This window comes from Oncorhynchus clarkii, unplaced genomic scaffold, assembly GCF_045791955.1.
Source record: "Oncorhynchus clarkii lewisi isolate Uvic-CL-2024 unplaced genomic scaffold, UVic_Ocla_1.0 unplaced_contig_6619_pilon_pilon, whole genome shotgun sequence".
Taxonomy (NCBI): Eukaryota; Metazoa; Chordata; class Actinopteri; order Salmoniformes; family Salmonidae; genus Oncorhynchus; species Oncorhynchus clarkii.
Genome location: NW_027259168.1, coordinates 9,697 through 31,155, shown reverse-complemented (window position 1 = coordinate 31,155; position 21,459 = coordinate 9,697). Strand labels below are relative to the sequence as shown.

Genomic DNA, 21,459 nt, shown 5'->3' with positions numbered 1-21,459 from the left:
GTTGAGACGACAAAATAGATAACAGATGTTTACTGTTGAAATGGTTGTTGACGTGCTGAACAATTCTAAGGGGGGAGTGTTTCAGCATGAGATATATATATACACACAGTTGAATGGGGTAGGGGTGTTGGGGAGGTGGAGTTTTTTTTTTTTGGGGGGGGGGGGGGGTAGAAATTATTAGGGATTTATTTGGGTTTCGATTTTATTTTCATGGAAGTACAGAATTGGGCAGATCATGATTGATCGTACATTCCAGCCCAGTAGGTGGCGGCATGCACTTAAACGATTGTCGATTGTTTGCGGACCGCCATGATAGCATAGAAGAAGAAGCCAGAACAGTGAGTTAGAATACATATTCGACGGAGCAGCTTTTTGAAGAAAGTGGACAGACCATTTGAACAACAAGGTAAGACTTCCAAATACCATAGATTATCATTATTGGAAATTAGAGAAAGTGCTAGCTAGCAATGGACACTAACACGGTAGCAAGCTGATCCAGCTACAATATCCGAGTGTTTCCTCAAACTAGACATCAATGGAGTTGATCAAATACGACTAGTCAGAGAGCGAAAACGCTCTGAATTTACAAATGGACAATTGACAACGCCCAGAATTTACGAACGCCCAGAGCGCACTCTGGCACTCCAGAGTGAATTTACACAAACAATACCTCTTCCTCTCTGTCTATAGGCTTTTCCCAACGAACCATGGCATGGCGGAGTTAGTGCCTACAATACGCCATTGCTGTTCTCTTTTGGCCATAACATGTCACACCCCTCGTGCCATACTGCTGAACTATTTTCAATAAAATCACGAAAATACAAAATAACAAAGCTAGGTAACGCAGTAGATACTATTTGACTATGGTTTTGCTAGCCAGACTAATTAGTTAGCTGTTGTACCGTTAGCATCACGGTGGAGTTGGGTTGCGAATACTTTGGGCGGTTTAGCTACCTGTGTATAGGCTGGACACGTTCCATTTGTAACGCTTTTATAAAAATAGATGTAATTGCATGCGTCGTGGAACACAGTTAATTAAGTAATATTACTATATGTCCCAGCTGCTTGCCGTAGTTCTATAGTAAATCGCGAAAAATACATGCCCAATTTTAGTGCATTTTTCACCCTGCCAGCTCATTAGTTCTATTGGATTCGCCTTCCGAATGTTCTATTCCCAGCCGATTGTTCTGTGTCACAATGCCTGCCTCGCTATTGTTGGCATTTAGACCTTTCTGCTTTATTGTTATTCAATTATTGAGCCAACGAGCGTCTGCGTTGCCAAGGGCTAAAATAGAAGTAATTCCTATTTCTGACGCTTATCGTGGTGCAAGTCCTGCCTTTCCCATCTCCTCATTGGTTTATAGAAGCAGGTACCCACGTGCCATCTCCTCATTGGTTATACCCACGTGGGTGATTGAAAGACTAACTGTTTTGCCATCTTTAAAAAAATTGCAGGTGGGGAAGCGAAACTAATGCGTGATAGTGAAAAGGAGAGATGTTTTGTGGGAAAATTGCTTTTTTTCACTCGATCTGTCCAACTCGTCACCTAATCGCCTCTAAATGTAAATAAAACACTATAAAGAGTTTATATAATGTGTGAATACATACCTATTTTGAAGGTTTGTGTCGAATTTGAATCGGTTTTTAGTGCGGTGCTAAAGTGATCTTAGAAGTAAACAGCGGCTTTGGGAATGATGATCGCATGCAGTGATGACACAAAAAATTACTGTGCTACACCTGGTGGATGGAGATCGTAAGACAGAAATAGTTGCTTTATGAGTGCTGTATGTTACGACATGACACGTCACGATGTAACGGAGGGTCAGTTTTTTTTTTCAACTTTTCTCCAATACTGTGGTGCCATTACCATGTCTTGCTCCCAGGCAGACTAAATAACTTTTTTGCCCGCTTTGAGGACAATACAGTGCCACTGACACGGCCCGGAACCAAAACATGCGGACTCTCCTTCACTGCAGCCGACGTGAGGAAAACATTTAAACGTGTCAACCCTCGCAAGGCTGCAGGCCCAGACGGCATCCCCAGCCGCGCCCTCAGAGCATGCGCAGACCAGCTGGCTGGTGTGTTTACGGACATATTCAATCAATCCCTATCCCAGTCTGTTGTTCCCACAGGCTTCAAGAGGGCCACCATTGTTCCTGTTCCCAAGAAAGCTAAGGTAACTGAGCTAAACGACTACCGCCCCGTACCACTCACTTCCGTCATCATGAAGTGCTTTGAGAGACTAGTCAAGGACCATATCACCTCCACCCTACCTGACACCCTAGACCCACTCCAATTTGCTTACCGCCCAAATAGGTCCACAGACGATGCAATCTCAACCACACTGCACACTGCCCTAACCCATCTGGACAAGAGGAATACCTATGTGAGAATGCTGTTCATCAACTACAGCTTGGCATTTAACACCATAGTGCCCTCCAAGCTCGTCATCAAGCTCGAGAACCTGGGTCTCGACCCCGCCCTGTGCAACTGGGTACTGGACTTCCTGACGGGCCGCCCCCAGGTGGTGAGGGTAGGCAGCAACAACTCCACCCCGCTGATCCTCAACACTGGGGCCCCACTTTGTTTACATACTCATCTCATATGTATATACTGTACTCAATACCATCTATTGTATCTTGCCTATGCCGCTCTGTACCATCACTCATTCATATATCCTTATGTACATATTCTTTATCCCCTTACACTGTGTACAAGACAGTAGTTTTGGAATTGTTAGTTAGATGTTATTACTGCATTGTCGGAACTAGAAGCACAAGCATTTCGCTACACTCGCATTAACATCTGCTAACCATGTGTATGTGACAAATAAAATTTGATTTGATTTGAACTCAGCGGAGAATCTGTCTCCCTCCAGCAGGTGGCGATTTTTCGCTCACCAAAAAATGTATTTTTGTATGGAGTGTTGAATCTGGCTTATTTGCGACATACGGTTATTTGATTTAATAGATATTTTGTAATTCTTAGGTTATGAGTATACTGATAAAAGTAGGACGTGACATCCCCGCGACTTTGAGAATAATCTTCGTAAATTCATTTTGGCTATCTACTCTGATTTCAGAGAACTCTTGTTTGTGTGTCAGAGCGCTGAATAACTGATGAATATACGAACGTGCAACACGCATTGAATATGACAGGTGTCAGTGAAGGTCGGCAAAAAAATTAATGAAATGGTTGCTAGCTCCTGCTACAGTCACAAATGCTCTAGATGTAATGGAAAACCGTAACTAATTACTTGAGTCTGATTTTGGAAATACTTTTGGTCATGTAGTGCATGTGGACACCTGCTCGTCGAACATCTCATTCCAAAATCATGGGCATTTAATATGGAGTTGGTCCCCACTTTTATCCATAACAGCCTCCACTCTTCTGGGAAGGCTTTCCACTAGATGTTGGAACATTGCTGCAGGGACTTGCTTGGATTAGTGAGGTTGGGCACTGATGTTGGGCGATTAGGCCTGGCTCGCAGTTGGTGCTCCAATTTGTCCCAAAGGTGTTCGATGGGGATGAGGTCAGGGCTCTGTGCGGGCCAGTCAAGTTCTTCCACACCGATCTTGACACGCTTTCTGTATGGACCTCTCTTTGTGCACAGAGGCATTCCTCATGCTGGAACAGGAAAGGGTATTTCCCAAACGGTTGTCACAAAGTTGGAAGCACAGAATTGTCCAGAATATAATTTTATGCTATAGCGTTAAGATTTCCCTTCACTGGAACTAAGGGGCTAAGCCCGAACCAGGAAACAGCCCCCTCCACTAAACTTTACAGTTGGCACTATGCATTTGGGCAGGTATCGTTCTCCTGGCATCCGCCAAACCCAGATTTGTCCGTCGGACTGCCAGATGGTGAAGCATGTTTCATCACTCCAGAGAACATGTTGCCACTGAGTCCAATGGCAGAAATTTGACAAACTGACTTGTTTGAAATGTGGCATCCTATGACAGTGCCACGTTGAAAGTCACTGAGCTCTTCCGTAAGGCTGCTAATGTTTGTCTATAAAGATTGCATTGCTGTACACTCGATTTTATAAACCGTCAGCCACAAGTGTGGCTGAAATAGCCGAATCCACTCATTTGTATGGTTGTCCACATAATTTGGTCTATATACACTGCTCAAAAAAATAAAGGGAACACTAAAATAACACATCCTAGATCTGAATGAATGAAATATTCTTATTAAATACTTTTTTCTTTACATCGTTGAATGTGCTGACAACAAAATCACACAAATTATCAATGGAAATCAAATTTATCAACCCATGGAGGTCTGGATTTGGATTCACACTCAAAGTGAAAGTGGAAAACCACACTACAGGCTGATCCAACTTTGATGTAATGTCCTTAAAACAAGTCAAAATGAGGCTCAGTAGTGTGTGTGGCCTCCACGTGCCTGTATGACCTCCCTACAACGCCTGGGCATGCTCCCAGACCTGGATTAAAGCATCCGCCAACTCCTGGACAGTCTGTGGTGCAACGTGGCGTTGGTGGATGGAGCGAGACATGATGTCCCAGATGTGCTCAATTGAATTCAGGTCTGGGGAACGGGCGGGCCAGTCCATAGCATCAATTCCTTCCTCTTGCAGGAACTGCTGACACACTCCAGCCACATGAGGTCTAGCATTGTCTTGCATTAGGAGGAACCCAGGGCCAACCGCACCAGCATATGGTCTCACAAGGGGTCTGAGGATCTCATCTCGGTGCCTAATGGTAGTCAGGCTACCTCTGGCGAGCACATGGAGGGCTGTGCGGCCCCCCCAAAGAAATGCCACCCCACACCATGACTGACCCACCGCCAAACCGGTCATGCTGGAGGATGTTGCAGGCAGCAGAACGTTCTCCACAGTGTCTCCAGACTCTGTCACGTAGTCAGTGTGAACCTGCTTTCATCTGTGAAGAGCACATGGCGCCAGTGGCGAATTTGCCAAACGTCCTGCACGGTGTTGGGCTGTAAGCACAACCCCCATCTGTGGACGTCGGGCCCTCATACCACCCTCATCGAGTCTGTTTTCTGACCGTTTGAGCAGACACATGCACATTTGTGGCCTGCTGGAGGTAATTTTGCAGGTCTCTGGCAGTGCTCCTCCTGCTCCTCCTTGCACAAAGGTGGAGGTAGCGGTCCTGCTGCTGGGTTGTTGCCCTCCTACGGCCTCCTCCACGGCTCCTGGTGTACTGACCTGTCTCCTGGTAGCGCCTCCATGCTCTGGACACTACGCTGACAGACACAGCAAACCTTCTTGCCACAGCTCGCATTGATGTTCCATCCTGGATGAGCTGCATTACCTGAGCCACTTGTGTGGGTTGTAGACTCCGTCTCATGCTACCACTAGAGTGAAAGCACCGCCAGCATTCAAAAGTGACCAAAACATCAGCCAGGAAGCATAGAAACTGAGAAGTGGTTTGTGGTCCCCACCTGCAGAACCACTCCTTTATTGGGGGTGTCTTGCTAATTGCCTATAATTTCCACCTGTTGTCTATTCCATTTGCACAACAGCATGTGACATTTATTGTCAGTGTTGCTTCCTAAGTGGACAGTTTGATTTCACAGAAGTGTGATTGACTTGTAGTTACATTGTGTTGTTTAAGTGTTCCCTTTATTTTTTTTGAGCAGTGTATAGTGCATTGGGCTTTTTTTCACTGTATAACATAGAAGTTGTCCCTTTTTCAGATTTAGAAGTGAATGCTAAATGCTTACTCCCGTTTGTATAAGCTGGTTAGCATAGCTAGCATACAGATATTGGTAGTCATGTCAATGATGACATGAACATGTGTTGGGGTAAACATCCATACAAGTGTAATCCCCCACAGTCTGAAATTCACACAAACAATAGCCTAAATGTAGGTACATTTTGCTTGGGGCAATGAGGAGATTCGGGATATTTCCCCCATGGCCCTTTCCCCCACGCGTTTCCATGGCAGTTACATTGTTTTGGGCAAGTTTGATTGTCTGTGCTTTGTCCCAGGCTTCACTAGTAACGTTACCAGTTAGGCTAGCTAAAGTTAGTTCTGTATGGCTACCCTAACTCACAGATTTTTGTGTTTTTCCTTCTCAACAGCGTGATTACGGCAAGTGGATATTTAGAGAAATTCGTCTGCGTAGGTGGCGATCTGAAAAAAACTTTGCAGTACAAGCAAACCAACCAATCCAGGAAATTGTGTGCTGCTGCTTGTTACAGGAAAATAATGTCATGCAGCCCTCTAACATCTGTTGGCCCTTGACGATATGGATGGTCCAGCTGGCCTTGATTGTTCTCACTGTCCAAGGTGGGGTCATTTCTGTATAGAATCCTATTTATTTTTATCTCTCTCTGTTTAGATGGTGGTTTAAAGCTTAAACTACAGTTTGTGGGTTGAATTGAAAATGTCTCCTGTATTTGTTCATCTTGGTCATTAACATAGAATTCCATTTTGTCTCCACTTCTTTCAGCTAAAAACTGTACCAAACCCATAGGAGGGGCAAACATGGTTTTGTCAGATGCCTTCATCACGCAAGAGACATTTGTAGATGGTGCAAAAGTCACTTTTCAGTGTGCAATTGGATATGCCAGTACAGGACGGTCTCCGCCAGTCACCTGTACTGCTGGCGTGTGGAGTGAAGTGAAACTGAAATGCGAAAGTAATATAATCGTCTATTTATTTTTGTTCTGGAAAGTTGTGCCATATTCTTGTAAATATTTCCAGTTTTTACTTACCCACTCAACTTGATATATTCATTGCCCATCCTTAAATCTAATTGAAATACTAGCCTGGAATTCTAACCTGTTTTGTGCTAACATTCAACTCTTTCTCACTCTGTCATTTTGAAAGTCTGACTGGTTTTCTCTGGTTGTTTCAGGGAAGTCGTGTGGCAGCCCAGGAGAAGTGATGAACGGCCAGTTTAGTCTCTCTGAGGGGATCTTGTTTGGAGACCAGGCAGTTGCTACCTGTAACACTGGGTCAGTGCTTTCTTCAGTCTTAGATGTTATTCAATGTTTTATTTTATTTATTTTTTAATTAACATGTCAACATTTTCACAAAGCTGTCCATTTGTTGGCCTAATTTAGTGATTTTTCCAAATAGGCCTTAATCAAACTTCCCCTCCCTAAAAGCTAAACAAAAAGTCTTTCAATTTCATCTGTTATTACTATTTTGATCAGAGCTGTGAACAGTCTCTGTTGTAACCCTTACTATCCTGAAAGCAAAGTTGTAAAAAGTGTCTCGTATTGTCTAATCTTTCTATATTTCAGCTATGTGCTTGTGGGCAGCGGTGTAAGGACCTGTATGGATGGAGGCTGGGATGGCAGAGTTCCTGTATGTGAAGGTTGGTAATCTGAAGGAGCGTGTCAAGTGAAAATAACATTAACAGTTCTGTGCATGTGCCTGAATCATCTCTTCATAACTGCTGTTGTGCTCTAATCTGCAGTGGTGAAGTGTGGAAAGCCCCCAAACATTGTCAACGGTGGGCCTGTTGTCCCACCTGATGATACGTATGACTATGGAAGTGTAGTGCAATATGACTGTGAGAAGGATTACACTCTGGTTGGAACTAAATACATAACCTGCAGTGAGAATGGAGAATTCCAGCCAGCTCCACCGGAGTGTAAAAGTATGTTGAAAGCTTTCCTTTTCCCCTGTTTTTATAAGTATGATTGTTAACTAAACAATAATGAACTGCTTACACCAGGGGTGTCAAACTTACTCCATGGAGGGCCTAGTGTCTACTGGTTTCTCCTTTCAATTAAGATGAGCAGATGGGGGGGGGGGGGGGGGGGGGGAGAGGGAGGAGTACAAGGGAGGAGAACCCGCAGACATTCAGCCTCCCATGGAATGAGTTTGACACAAGTTGCTTACACTGATAAAATCTATTTGGGCTTCCACTTTTTTCCTCCACCACACAGTCATGATCAAGTTCCAGATGACCTCCTCTGAAAGATAAATGTGTAAATATCACAGAATCTAGCTTAATAAAATCAAACATTATCACAGATGTGCATGAGAGTCTAAAGCATGTTTAATGTGTAGGCCTAATCTAATAACCATGATGCAACATTGAGCTCAGAGGAAGTAGGTTTCAATAGAATCTACCCTATTTATTTGATAGATAATAATTAGTTGCATTATTCATAAATGGGTGAATATAACAACATTGTTTATTGCTTCAAGTAGTCTAAAACCAATAAATAATATACTTTTGTCATGTTGTTCACCTCAAAACAGCAGCTAATGAGATCTCTTTGTTTATGTCTGCAGTGGTGTCATGTCTTCCTCCTGTTGTTGAGAATGGTGTTCGGATTGACGGCCGTCCCCCCTATACGTACATGTCTTTTGTGACGTATAGGTGTAATGCTGGATATGAGATGGAGGGACAAGCCGGTCTGACCTGTGAAATAGAAGGCTGGTCAGCTCCTTACCCAACATGCAAAGGTAAGACTGATTTCACTGTTTGTTATTTAACACAATTCAGTGTATACTTTAGCTCAGATATTTTGCATCATTTGGTGTTTATGACCAGAAGACCAATGTGTCGACAAACTGGCTTTTTTTATGGAACTGACCTCTACTCATATAAACACAATTACTTTTCATGAGGCAAGATGGTATTTGAATTCATGTTCATGCTAATTGTTATTTTTCACCATATGCATGCTTGTGCATAGCAATCTCAAGTATTTATTTTCTCTGTATGCATTAAGTTTGGATTTGGTCGTTTTAGTTTCCATCTATTTCTGTTCTGTTTTTGATCCATTCCTTGATATTGGCCTCTGCATTTTTAGTAGCAAAGCTGGTTACGATTGATGACAAACTGGTGTTGAAGTTCAATATTTTACCCATTTAAAATAACCCAATGGTCTAGTGAGCTGCTTACCTTCCATTGACCTCTGCTACCTTCACACTTTGAGAGGTTGACCATCTTGTCTCAAGACCATTCTACTACTCAGACCACACTGGCTGACTAAAGCATTTGAGGGATCACAGCAGTAAAGTGTTGTGACAGACTGCACAAGAATAGTTAATTTACTGGCCTAATTGTATGTCATGTCTTTATAGCCCTTCTGACTACCACAAATCCCACTACTACAAAGAGAACCACAATCCAAGGTAGAGTCCATTTGAAGTGTGTGTGTGTGTGTGTGTGTGTGTGTGTGTGTTTTTAGGGCTGTCCCCAACCCCAAAATTAAATTATTGGATAGACTGAGTCGATTGGTCGAAATTTTAAAACATGCATTTTTACCTATATAGACACTCTTATGTTTGAATAAAATCACCTATGTGTAGACTACTTTGCCTGATGCTTTAAGCACTGCAATTAAAAACTAAGACACACATTACTGAAGAAGGATCCAGAAATCAATATAGCCTAACCAGAATCATAAACTGTTCCTGATCTGCGTGCCAGTTATGGTTTTCATATGCAGATTTTTGTGGAACATTTTCATTTCATTTAAAATAGTCTTCATATCTGAAACTCAATGTCATGTGGTTAATCAAAATTCTATCTAAATGAAAATGATAGAAATTTAAAAGGAACTTCTATTGCCATTGCCAATATGTAAAAATAGCCTACATAAAGCCAACAAATAAAAACTTTGCAGCGCCGCAGGTAGAAAATATCCTGATCAAAATACATATCCTATAAATCACATTTGCTATGCATGGCCTGTTTGCAAGGAACTTGAAACATTGTATCAAATATTTAACTTGGGTCCTGCCTGAAGCTTGCAGTAGTGAACTTGCAACCTTGTATGAAATATGCTGGGGCCTCAGTGAGGATAAGTAATCAGCGAGGCCTTTTTAATGAAATTTCCACCAGATCAGAGTGATTCTTTTTCTGCCCTTTCTTGCTTAGTAGTTATCAAAAGGGAAGATTTTTCAATTATGCTACATTGAGGAGCTATTTTCATTCTCAATGAATGTAAAAACTGACTTTTTACTTGCTTTTTGAGGCGAAGAAAAATTACTTTTAGAAGCTCCACGGTGATTGTGCGTTAAGACAATCAGATATAGTTTCAGATCCCCAAACGGGCACATTTTTGTAAGCCTGCACTGTGTGCAAGCCAGGTAGCCTAGGCCAGGTAGCTTAGGCCTAGTTTTATGCATAATCAGGTTTGTTGTTACTCAAGATTGACAGGAGCGTATGGCATCAATATCATGATATCAACTCACAGCATGCATTTTGTATTTGTGTATCATGATCAGTACAAAATAAGTACCAATTCACAAATGTAAATCACTATCCACAAATGCAGTTCACTATCCAAAAACAAACACCTTTTTTGTATTTGTAAATTGATATATTACAAATGTTTTTATATATAACTGCATTTCCAAGGTCCTTAAGTAAAATGACTGCCATAAAGATTTGCACATAAGAGATGCACAAGCATGACAGATATGGCAAACCTGCAACTCCATATTTGGAAGCGCTTAGGTTACCTGACTTGGCAGGGATTTGACGACAAGAAAAGGATTTGTAGTCGTAGAAAAAAAGTTGATGCTGTTGACCCAGATCACTGGTTGCTGTGGAAAGGAGGTCATAGGGGGTGTTAACCTCTTTGGTACAAGTGGGACAGTAGCGTCCCACCTCGACAACAGCCAATGAAATTGCAGGGCACCAAATTCAAAACAGAAATCCCATAATTAAAATTCCTTAAACATACAAGTATTTTACACCATTATAAAGATACACTTGTTGTAAATCCAGCCACAGTGTCCGATTTCAAAAAGGCTATGACGAAAGCACACCAAACGATTGTTAGGTCAGCACCTAGTCACAGAAAAACACAGCCATTTTTCCAGCCAAAGAGAGGAGTCACAAAAAGCAGAAATAGAGAAAATGAATCACTAACCTTTGATCTTCATCAGATGACACTCATAGGACTTCATGTTACACAATACATGTATGTTTTGTTCGATACAGTGCATATTTATATCCAAAAATCTGTTTACATTGGCGCATTATGTAAGTAGTTCCAAAACATCCGGTCATTTTGCAGAGAGCCACATCAATTTACAGAAAAACATAAGTGTTCATAACAAGTGTTATGAATGGAATTTTAGATCCACTTCTCCTTAATGCAACCGCTGTGTCAGATTTCAAAAACACTTTACGGAAAAAGCACACCGTGCAATAATCTGAGTACAGCGCTCAGACACAACAAGCCATACAGATATCCGCCATGTTGGAGTCAACAGAAGTCAGAAATAGCATTATAAATATTCACTTACCTTTGATCTTCAACAAAAATGTTTGTTTTGTTCGATAATGTCCATTTTATGTCGAAATACCTCCTTTTTGTTCGCGTTTAGTCCAGTAATCCAAATTCATGAGGCGCGATCACTAGGTCCAGACAAAGTCAAAAAGTTCCATTACAGCCCGTAGAAACATGTCAAACGATGTATAGAATCAATCTTTCTGATGTTTTTAACATAAATCTTCAATAATGTTCCAACCGGAAAATTCCTTTGTCTTCAGAAATGCAATGGAACGCAGGTCGCGCTCACGTGTGTGCGCGTGGTCAGCTCATGCCACTCTGGCAGACCTCTGGTTGAATCAGCTCTCATTCACCCCCACTTCACAGTAGAAGCCTCAAATAAGGTTCTAAAGACTGTTGACATCTAGTGGAAGCCTTAGGAAGTGCAATATGACCCCATAGACACTGTATATTCGATAGGCAATGACTTAAACTACAAACCTCAGGTTTCCCCACTTCCTGGTTGGATTTTTTTCTCAGGTTTTTGCCTGCCACATGAGTTCTGTTATACTCATAGACATCATTCAAACAGTTTTAGAATCTTCTGAGTGTTTTCTATCCAAATCTACTAATTATATGCATATTCTAGCTTTTAGGCCTGAGTAGCAGGCAGTTTACTCTGGGCACCTTTTTATCCAAGCTAGTCAATACTGCCCCACCCCCCAGTCCCAAAGAAGTTAACTAAATAGGCCAGTACTGTAGCCTACTCCTGATCGTCACGTTCTTCAACACCATATTTTCCGTTCCATCTTAACGGAAACCCGAAGGGTTTTTCTTGGTATAGAAACACCATAATATTAATCAAAGTAATTAAGCAACATTTCTTAATCAGTCCCATATACTATGTTCTTAAAAATGTTTTAAATTCTCTAGTACAGCTAATGTTGAAGGCTATCAAATGCTTCTCAAAGATGCCCTCAGGTGGTCAAACTAGCACTAACAAGATTGTAATATGGCGTCTGAGCAGAAGGCAGACATTTTACGTGCCCACAACCAATTATTTTTTGTTGTTTAACATTTTGCGACTAGCAATCCCGGATCCGGGAGCGTAATCATAGCCTCAAATGAATTAGCATAACGCAGCGGACATAAATACCCCTAGAAACTTTTCCTATTCATGAAAATCGCAAATGAAATCTATTCAAACACAAGCTTAGCCTTTTGTTAATCACACTGTCATCTCAGATTTTCAAAATATGTGTTACAGCCAACGCTAGACAAGCATTTGTGTAAGTATATCATGGCATAATGCTATGCTAGGCTCTGCTGGCAGCAGGCAACATTTTCACGAAAATAAGAAAAGCAACCAAATTAAATCATTTACCTTTGAAGAACTTCGGATGTTTTCACTCAGGAGACTCCCATTTAGATAGCAAACGTTCCTTTTTTTCAAAAATATTATTTTTGTAGGCGAAATTGCTCCCGTTTGTTCATCATGCTTGGCTGAGAAATCGACCGGAAAATGCTACCACTACAACGCCAAACTTTTTTCCAAATTAGCTCCATAATATCGACAAACAAATCAAATCAAATTTTATTTGTCACATACACATGGTTAGCAGATGTTAATGCGAGTGTAGCGAAATGCTTGTGCTTCTAGTTCCGACAATGCAGTAATAACAAGTAATCTAACTAACAATTCCAAAACTACTGTCTTGTACACAGTGTAAGGGGATAAAGAATATGTACATAAGGATATATGAATGAGTGATGGTACAGAGCAGCATAGGCAAGATACAGTAGATGGTATCGAGTACAGTATGTACAAATAAGATGAGTATGTAAACAAAGTGGCATAGTTTAAAGTGGCTAGTGATACATGTATTACATAAGGATACAGTCGATGATATAGAGTACAGTATATACGTATGCATATGAGATGAATAATGTAGGGTAAGTAACATTATATAAGGTAGCATTGTTTAAAGTGGCTAGTGATATATTTACATCATTTCCCATCAATTCCCATTATTAAAGTGGCTGGAGTTGAGTCAGTGTCAGTGTGTTGGCAGCAGCCACTCAGTGTTAGTGGTGGCTGTTTAACAGTCTGATGGCCTTGAGATGGAAGCTGTTTTTCAGTCTCTCGGTCCCAGCTTTGATGCACCTGTACTGACCTCGCCTTCTGGATGATAGCGGGGTGAACAGGCAGTGGCTCGGGTGGTTGATGTCCTTGATGATCTTTATGGCCTTCCTGTGACATCGGGTGGTGTAGGTGTCCTGGAGGGCAGGTAGTTTGCCCCCGGTGATGCGTTGTGCAGACCTCACTACCCTCTGGAGAGCCTTACGGTTGAGGGCGGTGCAGTTGCCATACCAGGTGGTGATACAGCCCGCCAGGATGCTCTCGATTGTGCATCTGTAGAAGTTTGTGAGTGCTTTTGGTGACAAGCCGAATTTCTTCAGCCTCCTGAGGTTGAAGAGGCGCTGCGGCAAACGTTGTTTAGGATCAATCCTCAAGGTGTTTTTAACATATATATTCGATAATATATCCGTCGAGGCAATTGGTTTCTCATAAGAAGCGATTGGAAAAATGGCTACCTCAGTATTTTATGCAAGATTTTCTGCGGGAGACACCATGTGACCACTTGCTAAATATGGTCCCTTACGGCTATTCAACGGAAATGCGTAAAAAGACGTCACAATGCTGTAGACACCTTGAGGAATACGTGGAAAACGTAAGCTCATTCGTAGCTCATTCACAGCCATATAAGGAGTCATTGGCATGAGGCGGTTTCAAAAAATACGGCACTTCCTGGTTGGATTTTTATCTGGGTTTCACCTGTAACATCAGTTCTGTTGCACTCACAGACAATATCTTTGCAGTTTTGGAAACGTCAGTGTTTTCTATCCATAGCTGTCAATTATATGCATAGTCGAGGATCTTTTCGTGACAAAAATATCTTGTTTAAAACGGGAACGCTTTTCATCCAAAAATGTAAATATCGTCCCCTAGTCGCAAGAAGTTAATCTAGTTTAACTTTTTATACATTTTTTTACTCTTTGTACATAACGTTGCCGCTACAGTCTCTTATGACCGAAAATAACTTCTAGACATCAGGACTGCGATTACTCACCATGGACTAATAGAATAATTTTTCTTTCATGGCTCTGACGAGCCCGAGGCGGAGGATATATGGCTCCTCGGGAACAGGCCCCGACCCCAGTGATCTGCGTGAAGAGGCGGAGAAAGAGGCCGGAGAGCGGGCTGACTTCTGAAAATTCGGAGGCTATTGAATAAACCCCCTCAATTCTGCATGCAAACATGCAATCTTTGGACAATAAAATGGACAAGTTACTGGGAAGACTACCAACGGGACATTAACTTCTTGACGCACCCCATCCCATCAGTGGGATTTTTTTCATCAACACCCGCTGAATTGCAGCGCGCCAAATTCAAATTAAATTACTAAACATATTTAATTTTCATGAAATCACAAGTGCAATATAGGAAAACACAGCTTAGCTTGTTGTTAACTTGTTATGGCTGCAATCCCGTTAACGGGATAATTGTCATCAACAACCGCTACATTGCATAGCGCCACATTCAATGAATATTACTGAAAATATTTATATTCATGAAATCACAAGTACAATATAGGTAAACACAGCTTAGCCTTTTGTTAATCCACCTGTCGTGTCAGATTTTGAAAATATGCTTTACAGCGAAAGCAATCCAAGCATTTGTAAGTTTATCGATCGCTCGACAAAACATTATGTACACTTAGCATCAAGTAGTTTGGTCACAAATCAGAAAAGCAATCAAATTAATCGTTTACCTTTCACGAGACTCCCAGTTACACAAATGTTACCTTTTGATCCATAAAGATTGTTTGGCGTGTTATTTTAGATATAAAAATAAACAAAGGTATGTTCAGAAATCCACAGGAAAGAGCGGTCACGACAACGCAGACGAATTCCAAATACTATCCGTAATGTCCACAGAAACATGTCAAACGTTTTTTATAATCAATCCTCAGGATTATATATATATATATATATATATATATATATAAAATTATAATATCACAGACAATATTTTGACAGTTTTGGAAACTTTAGAGTGTTTTCTATCCTAATCTGACAATTATATGCATATTCTTGAATGCATTAACCGAAAATACCGTAACCAAATTAACATTGTCGATTAGAGATTATGGTAATTAACGGTAAATGTACCCCTGGAGATACTGGTGTGCCTTCCCTGCGGGCTCCGCAATGGATTAGTCCACTCCAGACAGGCGTGAATCAGACGGGTGTCTCATGTGCCATACATTTTTTTTTAAATCGCTTTGTGCACAGGGGCATTGTCATGCTGAAACAGGAAAGGTCCATGCCCAAACGGTTGCCACAGAAGTTGGAAGCACAGAATCGTCAAGAATGTAATTTTATGCTGTGGCGTTAAGATTTCCCTTCACTGGAACTAAGCCCGAACCATGAAAAACAGCCCCAGACCATTATTCCTCCTCCACCAAACGTTACAGTTGGCCCTATGCATTCGGGCAGGTAGTGTTTTCCAGGCATCTGTCAAACCCAGATTTGTCCGTCAGACTGCCAGATGGTGAAGCATGTTTCATCACTCCAGAGAACGTGTTGCCACTGAACCAGAGTCCAATGGCAGCAAGCTTTACATCACTCCAGCCAACGCTTGGCATTGCGCATGGTGATCTTAGGCTTGTGTGTGGCTGCTTGGCCATGGAAACCCATTTCATGAAGCTGATGTGGCTTCCAGAGGCATTTTGGAACTTTTTAGTGAGTGTTGCAACCAAGGGCAGATGAGTTTTACACACTTCAGCACTCGGCGGTCCTGTTCTGTGAGCTTGTGTGAACTGCTGAGCTGTTGCTCTTAGATGTTTCCACTTCACAATAACAGCCTATGACGGTGCCACATAGAAAGTTACTGAGCTCCTTCAGTATTTTTATTTTATTTGAACCTTTTATTTAACTAGGCAAGTCGATTTAAGAACAAATTATTTACAGTGACGGCCTGCACCGGCCAAACTCGGACAATGCTGGCCCCCTGGGACTCCCAATCATGGCCATTTGTGATGCAGTAAGCGATTCTACTGCCAATGTTTGTCTATGGAGATTGCATAGCTGTGTTCTCGATTTTTACGCACCTTTTAACCCATTCATTTGAAGGGGTGTCCACATATGTATGTGTGCTTGCGATGGCTTTGCTTCTGACCCCTATCATTACCTAGCCTACAGGAAATCAGTGCCTGTTGTACAGCTGAATGACCTTCACATATTTGTTTTAGTGTTGACAGAGAGAAGATATTATGCCAACACTTTGTCACCGAACACATTAACTCATTGTATTAGCCTAAGCTTTGATCCTTTGTGGTAATAGTCTGAGGCTTTTGAATGACCTTGACATTAACTTGGTGTTAGTCTCTGGCTGAGGTGAAGAATCGTCATTGGTTCTGTGTGGTATACACAGCCTAGTATGCTCACTAAATTCCCCTAGTTATTTGTCTAAACTTCCATTGACACTTGAATTATACATTCAAATGTAATCTGGACGGCATCCAGTGGTAGTTTATGGTGTCTTTTCTCCATCAGACTCTCCTTCACCTGAAACAAAGAATTGATTGTGATCGGAATATTTGTAACAATGTACCTGTCAAGTGGTCATGGAGAAAATCTTAACCCATATCAAATGCATGAAGTAATCCTCACTCTGTCCTCACAAACGGCTGAATCCTACCTTGAGCTATGTGAGCTCATGGCCTCTAACACGGAAATAATGTGTTGAAATGTAACTCCAGTTTGTTGACTAGTATGCCATGCCACTAACTAGAGCTGGAATGATAAACTTCTCTACAGCGACCATATCGCGTTTTGTTGATATCGTTCATTGCGTTAAGTAGCCTATACTACAGAAATGTGAAATGACATTTTTGCTAATATGGATGATTGTTAATGGGACAATTGATGGCTACAACCATCACACTGGTTTAGTTTAAAGGATGATAATAAATATAGACTTACACATTATGAACTTATTGTTCTATTGTTATCGCATCAATTCAGGAAATGTATCGCAATATGAATATTTTCTTCCCATATCGCCGAGCTCTAACACTTAACACCACCTCCATTCTTTCACTACGTTGTTTTGATTTGTTTTATCCAACATCAGAATGTTGTATTAGTGTGTGTGTTAACCCCAATGTCACTTCTTTATGTTACAGATCGTGTACCCCGTCCCACTGATCTAACCCCAAAGGCCAACGGTAAGCTGTGCCCCAGTTGCCATCTATCTAAATCAAATAACATTTTATTAGTCACATGTGCCGAATACAACAGTGAAATGCTTACTTATGAGCCCCCGACAATGCAGTCGGTTGGTGATGTAAGGATGGGCATTTGAAATTATTTCAGTATTCAAATAATATCATATTTTCAGATATCCGGAGAGTCGAAATAGATGTTTTAAAGAAAATGTTGGTGTTATTTCTGTTTACTTCAATGCTCGCATGACGAGAGAGAGCCTGTGTGCTGCGATCTGACCGTCTGTGTGGCACAGAGGGGAGAGCAAGACAGAGAAAGTAGCCAAACCGACTCGCGCTAGTTATCATACCATCTGATAGTGCCTTGACTGCATCAAATTGTGGTTAAGCTAGCTAGCTAAAGTAGCTTGACTAATTGAGGTTATTTTTCAGCGCTCACTGTCCAATATCTACAACTCCATTCATATTTGAATAACCCTGCCCATCCCTAATGTTATCTATCGATTGTTGCACAACAGGATGGAATCTTTTGATGGTTCAAGCAGTATTTAGACTATTGATGAGTCATCTTCACTGCAAATTCATGTCACCTTCCTTCTGTGTATGCTTATTTATTTACAGACAACACTGGGGTAATAGCAGGCTGTGTTGTAGGTGGACTTGGTAAGTTGCAGCAGATGTGATTTTTGAATGACGAGCTATGTGGATAACAACATCAATCAAGGAAGATACTGTACTCTATTACAGTCTAACATTAGCGTCATGCTAATAAGTGGGAATTTGGTCAAATTCACAGAACTATTCTTCTGAAGAGTTTCATTGGATTGGCAACTTTCTTTTCAAATCAGTTATCGTTCAACAATTGTGTACTTGTTGCTGTACTATTAAATAATTGTCTAACATACTCACAAATGTATAGACTTTATGTTTCTTGTGCAGAACTGAGTTATTTAATAATAATTTGCTATTGTTACTGGCATACCAATATTATTTTTTCATTATATTCACAATAAGGGAAAGGAGCAGGAATGTTTTGGTTTTAAAATGTATGCCAAGTAAAAAGGAACTACCTCTGATGTTAACAGAATAATACCTTATGGGTTCATATTTATTTTTCTTTCTAGCCATTATTTGTGGTGCAGTATTTGCAGTCTACAAAGTTAAACAAAGGTAAGAAGTTCTCATTTCATTAACTAACATCCAACCAAAGCTTGCTTCGTCATGGCTCCTCCCTCTTTTCTTCATAAATGTTTGGAGCTCAGTTTCATGTGTTCTTGCACTGTTACCACTGATGCCGGTTTCTGCCAAAGCTGCATAATTTATGTTTGTAAAGCTTTCTGGTGTTTTGATATCAATACACCAGTCACAGTAGTGGAGCAAAGTGAAGACAATGGCCATGTCAGAAGTGTATTGCTCTTTTAGCATTGAGCTGGTTGGTGTGTGTCATTGAAGAGGTCTAGAGGGGTAGTCACTTAGGTGGTGGGCAATGGTGGCGGTTTTCTAAGGTTGAGAAATGGCGGATGATGACCGGTGCTCGACTTCTGGGTTACAGCTCTCGAGGTGGCTACTCATCAAATGTGGCCACTAAAAACTCTGAAGACAATGAGTTGTAGCATCCTCTGCCATGGTAAGAAGGCTTCTGAGCACACAGTTTTTATTTAATAAGAAAAGGTTGGTGGTATGTGATTTGAGAATGAATTGGCAGTGAAATGCAAAATGTTTAGTTTTTTTGAAGGGTGAGCATGAACCTTGAACTGAAACATAATGATCTCAAACTTTGCTTCAAGCTGACATGTGGCATCTGTTCAGTGATATGTGTCATAGTCCAACAGATTTTATCCAGTTTGTGTTCCACAGGTCCATGTTGGTTTTTGTTTAGCTGGGTAGATAGGTATTATCAGTATATAAATAAATATTTTTTCAGGAGTTGTCTAACAATTTTATTTTGATTTTTTGTTTTTAGTGCCAAGTAGCCTAATTTGCCTTAGTCGCCTCCTGCTTCATTGAGAAAGGAGTCACAGAGAACTGGCTGCTGTGACGGTGCCTCCGAATCATCTACTACCCTCCCGCTTATGAACGCAGCAGCCCTTCCCAATTACCGGGAATGGTTCATATCCTTTCAAAGGAAGCTTTATTATGTGATGATTAGGAACCTCATGACGAATGTATTGGTTCTCTCCCATTTGGAAGCTTGTGCATAAGGAGTGGCCTTACTTGATTAGTTAATAACTATTCATGTTTCCAGTGTACTTCACATATCACTTTTTCTTAATCTAAGCCTGCCTCATCTCATTGCCTACATTCTGATGTTAAAAGTCCCACATATGTATGGAAGCTGCTCTTTAGAGCGACCATGCATCACACAGCCAGTTTTACCCCCTCTGAAATAAGATTGAAGGAAATCAGATCCTTTGCAATATAAAAAAGAGCTCCCAATATATCATGCAGTTTGACACCAATGTCTCGATAAAGTCGTACCACCAAAGGTCAACACTGGTTTCATAGACTAGGTTGCAGATGTGATGAATGTAACCTGGAGTTCATGAACAAAATCGGGTTCGGAGAATCAATGGGCGCTCACTAACTTTAGCTCTAATCATTGGCCTTGGTCTTTTAATTGTGTAAATGTCAGGTTCATTTAAAAAGGTTGGTTTTATAAGGAGACCATGGAATTGATGTAGTATACTTATTTTGTAAAGTGTGCTAGTTCTTTGAGGGATCAAGGACTCATGATCCAGCTTTGGAATCTTTATTTGCACTTATAGCCTATTTGTATTGTGTTGGAGTTATATTGTAGATAAGACAATGAAATATTTATTTAAAGGAATGTAAATGCATCTAGTTTTAATGAAGTTAAATGGGGAAAATACATGCTTACAATGTTATGTCTATTTTCAGAGATGAGTCATGTTTCTGTGACACATTTTCCCTCTAAACTGTTCTGGATTTGTGTGTAATTGGCTCACATTGCATGTGTAAGAATAACTGGGAACTGATTTAAGCAGATTGCGCAAATGTATTGGAGATCTGCTATTCAACCACTTGTAATATAACATCCACCATACCCAACAGTTTAATTACTGCCTTGAGTAAATGTACATAGTCTTGCACTGTGGTTAACGTCACTATCTGGGTCATGGTGTTCTATAGGAAAGAAACCTGCAGCTCTCTGTAATATCAGGCTCAGCTTAGTGCATTTTGAATGCTCAATGTGCTCTGGATTCTTCACTATGCCTTGTAATGAAGAATATTTTGGAGTTTGATGTCTATTGTATAGCCTACAGTGACTTTGCTTTATTCTGATCAATGTACCCTACTAAGCAGAGCGGTGTTCAACATATCCAAACAAGACAACCCCACTTGCCATGTTTTCAAAATGGAATGAAAATACATGTTCCAGAATGTCGTCTTTCACTTGATCTTTGAAACCACTATTTCCAACAGAGTAATATGTATTCATGTGTTTTGAAGTATTCTGTAGTGGCTCTATTCAATCTGTATTGCTGAAGCATTACAGATTGCACAATGTAAAGGTACTTTCTGATTGGTTGACATGCAGCGTTTACTGGGAATGCAGTCGCTGCTAAAGCTGGAACAGTATCTTTATTTTAATCACGCTTCCTATACGCTGTCTTTGGTGTCGGTGTGTCTGTAATCTGTTAAATGCAGTGTGGGACCACAACTGTTATGTTGTGGTTAGCCAGTTATGAAAAATATTTTTAGCACTTGTTTGTACATTAAGTTAATCAATTAAACAGCAATCATTTTAACATGAACCGGCATCCTGTCTTTGGCCATGCTTTACTCTTGATACTGAACTAGTATCTATATTTACTGTTACATTATGCTGTGATTTGGGTCATGGCAGTTGGTTCTTGACCTAATATTTACACATCTCAGCTTGGTCTGTGTTATCTTGCCAAAACTATGGTTGTGAATATTTTATTTTGCTGAAGGAAATGCGGTCATACATCATGAAAATAA

At 40.8% G+C, this 21,459-nt stretch overlaps 1 protein-coding gene across 4 annotated transcripts; it reads left to right on the top strand.

Moving 5' to 3' along the window:
- The first annotated feature begins 288 nt into the window (after nt 1-288).
- LOC139399602 (membrane cofactor protein-like) lies at nt 289-21,257 on the top strand. Of its 4 annotated transcripts, XM_071144963.1 has the most exons (13): nt 289-406; nt 6,071-6,278; nt 6,442-6,630; nt 6,850-6,949; nt 7,241-7,314; nt 7,417-7,599; nt 8,244-8,417; nt 9,042-9,092; nt 17,437-17,478; nt 18,097-18,138; nt 18,600-18,645; nt 19,028-19,102; nt 19,439-21,257. In XM_071144963.1, the coding sequence occupies exons 2-12, from the start codon at nt 6,203-6,205 to the stop codon at nt 19,086-19,088; spliced, it is 1,038 nt and encodes a 345-aa protein (XP_071001064.1). In that variant the 5' UTR covers nt 289-406; nt 6,071-6,202; the 3' UTR covers nt 19,089-19,102; nt 19,439-21,257. The 4 variants fall into 4 exon arrangements, with proteins under 4 accessions (XP_071001064.1, XP_071001066.1, XP_071001065.1 ...); XM_071144965.1 differs by lacking the exon at nt 19,028-19,102 and having other exon boundaries at nt 296-406; XM_071144964.1 differs by lacking the exon at nt 9,042-9,092 and having other exon boundaries at nt 310-406.
- Nucleotides 21,258-21,459: the final 202 nt, after the last annotated feature.

What these genes read in the sequence shown, in the direction of transcription:
- LOC139399602 (XM_071144963.1), top strand. Translation starts at nt 6,203, where the DNA reads ATGCAGCCCTCTAACATCTGTTGGCCCTTGACGATATGGATGGTCCAG. An exon ending in CAGAGTTCCTGTATGTGAAG is followed by an intron (nt 7,315 to 7,416) that starts GTTGGTAATCTG and finishes TCTAATCTGCAG; the next exon opens with TGGTGAAGTGTGGAAAGCCC. An exon ending in CTGTGTTGTAGGTGGACTTG is followed by an intron (nt 18,139 to 18,599) that starts GTAAGTTGCAGC and finishes TTTTCTTTCTAG; the next exon opens with CCATTATTTGTGGTGCAGTA.